Here is a 4,007-nt window from a genome sequence, read left to right on the forward strand (position 1 = left end):
GGACCTGTGGGCAGGAGATGTGCTGGCTGAGTCATATTGGCGTGTCGTCCCTCCGCGAGCGTCAACTTCTACATATTCACTCTGGGATCCTTCGGATGGATGGCGGGTCGGCGTTGGAGGCCTAGCAACATGTGTCGCATCACTAAGCCGCCGGTTCTTCGAGGACGTAAAGAGCTTCCGCGAGAACTGTACCAGAAAATATATGTTAGCTTGTGGAGAAGCCCAGTCTGTGATCTGTGCCAACGGAAACTTGGCTTTGCAACGTGGCTAAGCCTACCATGACGGGACCATTTCTAGTACTAACACTGTCCGTGCTCCTCCAAATTTCTGGTCCAAGTCAAATAGCGGCCCAACGACATCGCGTGGGAACCCAGGGGATGTCAGCAAGTTGGGAACCCCGCATCTCGTGAGATTACGAGGAGCGCAGGGAGAAGTTCAACAGGCAATTTTCCCGTGCCAATCAAGGCTGCAGCAACGCGCAGGGATAAATGGCATGCCGACCTAACCACCCGTCAATAGAGACGTAGCCAGCGAAAACTGCCGAGTGGTGCGCTTGTTGAGTGGAAATTAACTTTCGGAGTAAGTCTTCTGTCCAATACGTGTTAAACCCTAACATTTGATAACATTGAAATACGTGCGATAACATGATTCCTACGAACAAGAAGAACAATGATCATATGACTACTGCAGTAGCTAGTGATTACCGCCTGTGAACCGACACATACGATCGCTCTAGGGTGGTATTGTATACTCGTGGATTATCTCTAAGCGTTCCGTGTTAGTCTTTGCTATTAACATGGCGATTTTCTGTATTAGCAACACAAATCGCCGTTTCGCTTTGTATTTTGATCTCGCCAGTGGGTGTGTCTGCGGGAGTGTGCAAACGTTGACCCAGAGCCTTGTTGCCGCTTAAGTGTGTCGTCTGGTTCCTAAACCATTTGGATACTGGCCTCTGCTTCGGCCACTGCTATAGCCACCTTGCTAAAGGCCCCTGTGATCGCCTGTGCACCCACCATCTATACTCTTTTTAGCCACGCCAGTTCCTGTGCACCACAAGTATATATTTATATACTTAACGCGTAGTTTATAACAGGAGCAATATTTAACATAAAGAGTTATCTAGCTATTTAAGGTAAAAGAATCCTTAATCTCCTTAGGTATAAGGCAGCAGTAAGGCCTTTAGTAGCTGCTCTGGTTATATGTTCCTTGTACTGTAGGTTTATATCTATAACTACTCCTAGGACCTTTACACTACTTTTTAGCTTAACCTCTTTTCCTTTAATTAAGTATACATTATTATTAGACCGCAAAGCAGTCCTCGTAAAGTGGATTACTACCATTTTGTTTGCTTTAAATGTTACGCTATTACGTGCCTCCCACTTAAGCGTATCTTTAATAATTGCCTAAATGCCCGCTCAGTTTTCCTCTACGGTTAATCCCGTTACCTAAGCCGTATAGTTGTCTATAAAGGCAATTAAACCACTATTAACGTTGATTTTTCTTTGCATTAAGTCTGCATTAAAGAACAGGAATAATATTAGCAATAACAGTAACCCTTACGGCAGGCCGGCCTGGGCCAACACCTAACTTTCAGACGCGTGTCCATTTACTACCATAGAGGCCGTCCTATCCAAACAGAAGGCGCCTACCTAACGGCCCAGCCTGTCTGGTATGCCCCTTACCTTCATCCTTTCTAGCAGGCGCTCTTTGCACACGCCGTTATAAGCGCCTTTCATGTCAAAGCTTATTAAGCTGAGCACTTTTCCGGCCCTCTATGCCTTAGAAGCAATAGCGCTTGCTCAGCTGACCGTCTCTTTCTCGCTCTGAAGTGGTTTGCGGGCAAGAGTCCACAAGCCTCAACCGCGTAGGAGATCCGTTCTGCGATAACTGCTTCCATTAGTTTGCCTAGTGTTGACAAAAGGGATATCGGGGGGCACGGGGGGCCGTAGGTCCCTCGTATGCGACACGGTGGTGTATTACTCACGCCCAATTTGGAGGCTCGCGGCGCTATTGGCCAGCTTCAGAAAGCCGGTGGGAAGTAGAGGCACCGGGTCGGTGGCCCTACCTCTCGCCCAGGCGGAGAAAATGTGGGTCAGCCGTGCCCCAAGCAATTCACGCCGTTATGGAAGCTCTCGTGCCCAGATGGAGCAAAACTTGGTACAGTACAGCTGTAGTATCTTAGTACTTTACTCCGTATAACAAGCCCCGGTCCAACAGTAGCTCACAATCACAGTCAAGTTACATTGTATCCAAGCTCATAGGCGGCCAGCTTTCATCCTCTGGCCCGTCAGTTCACCGTTTGGGTCACTCGGACCAATCCAATCCAAGAACCCAATCAGGACGCTCAATTGTTGAATTCTGCTGGACCGTGTTATTTTTTGATTCCGCGCATATCATCCACTAAGACTTGGCTTCAGAAGCTCCATGGCGTGATACCACCTCAAAGTTTCTTGTCAGAAGCTCACCTTCGTCCCGACGGCCACGCCTCAAGAGCAGCCGCTCAACGAGAAACACGTTCTGCAGGTGCTATAATTTGACCAGTAGCCGAGCATATCAAAGTTTCAAGTAAGCCAAACCTTAACCCTAAGACGAACAATAACAAGACAAGACGACAAACTTCAACTAATGGGGTGGGTCAGGAAAAGAGCCTTGCGTTCCTCAAGGCACCTTGCACTATCCCCTGGAAATTTAATGTTGTACCTTTAGCTATGACCAAAGCTAATAGTCGCTAGTTTTATCGTGATGCTTGTCGCACGGCCTCGTCCTAATCTAACATGTTTCAAACCTCTACATTGTCAATGCGTTGCGATCCACTAATTGCCGGGATCTCGGAATAACCTATAGCGAAAGGGATTATATATAACTAACTTTAGCCACTCTAGTAAAGTTGATAGAAATCTCCAATGTTGCTTGGTATTATGAAAAACAACTTCCTACTACTATGTTATACACATCTATTCTCATTAATTTGGCTGCCTTGGCTGTCGCTACAGCACAGGGCATAAGACCATGGCAAGCCCCAGGCCCAGATGATTCTCGCGGTCCCTGCCCAATGTTAAACACACTGGCTAATCATGGCTACCTGTACGTTCCAAGTCCTATAACGTTACAGATATACTAGCAAAGCTAACCAAAAAGACCACATGACGGCCGAAACCTCACGGCACAACAGTTTGGCACCGCTATGGCCCAAGGCCTCAATTTAGAACCCTTATACGGCATGGGGCCTGCGAGCGCGTTTATGCTTGCCTGGGGCAAAAATACCTTTAACCTTGAGGACCTTAATACACCCGGTATTATACAGCATATTGCCTCCCTAACACGCAATGATGTGACGCCTACAGAGAAGAACATTGCCGTGGTCCCCGCACGGGTATCTGCCCTCCTAGACGATAGTCCAACAGACTACCTTAACGCTGCGTCTCTCGCAAAAAGTCGCGCCCGTGTGGAGGCATTATCCGCGCCACAGAAAATACCAACCCAACATGAAGTACTAGCGTTGACGGAGGCTGGCCTGTTGCTAATGATGATGAAGGAGGGTCAAGTGCCATCTGCTCTCAGCATGCCCTCTGTACAGACTTGGAAAGCACCTAAGGACCGCGTAAAAGTATGGTTAACAGAGGAGAGATTACCTGAAGAGTTGGGGTGGAAGCGTTCAGAGCGAACTATAGGTGTGCTAGATTTAGCGCCAGTTGTGGCGGCTGTTACGGGTGAAAAGACAAGATTAGATGTAATGGGTATGCTTTAGAAGTTACACCTGCGTTATTGTTTTAGGGTTCACAAGATCACTTTGTGATATATAGTGTTAGTAACTAGAAGGAAAGGGAGACTAGGGAGTTAGTGAGTAGAAGTAAGGTTAGTAAGAATATAATATATTAAGTTATTCTGCTTTAGCTTCTAGTTTTTTATATTTAGCTATTACTTCTAGGTTTACCTTAATAATTTTAAGATTATAATAAGTTAAGTATATTTACTTAAAATCCTTTTTTTTACTTAATATTATATAT

At 46.3% G+C, this 4,007-nt stretch overlaps 1 protein-coding gene across 1 annotated transcript; it reads left to right on the forward strand.

Annotated features, from left to right (window-relative positions):
* Nucleotides 1-3,184: 3,184 nt before the first annotated feature.
* Nucleotides 3,185-3,748, forward strand: MAA_10311 (Chloroperoxidase; the record flags this gene model as incomplete). The annotated part of the gene is made up of 1 exon (XM_007828309.1): nt 3,185-3,748. One exon carries the CDS (start codon nt 3,185-3,187, stop codon nt 3,746-3,748), a length of 564 nt encoding a protein of 187 aa, XP_007826500.1.
* Nucleotides 3,749-4,007: the final 259 nt, after the last annotated feature.

This window comes from Metarhizium robertsii (genome assembly GCF_000187425.2).
Source record: "Metarhizium robertsii ARSEF 23 chromosome Unknown MAA_Scf_28, whole genome shotgun sequence".
In the NCBI taxonomy this organism is placed as follows: domain Eukaryota; kingdom Fungi; phylum Ascomycota; class Sordariomycetes; order Hypocreales; family Clavicipitaceae; genus Metarhizium; species Metarhizium robertsii.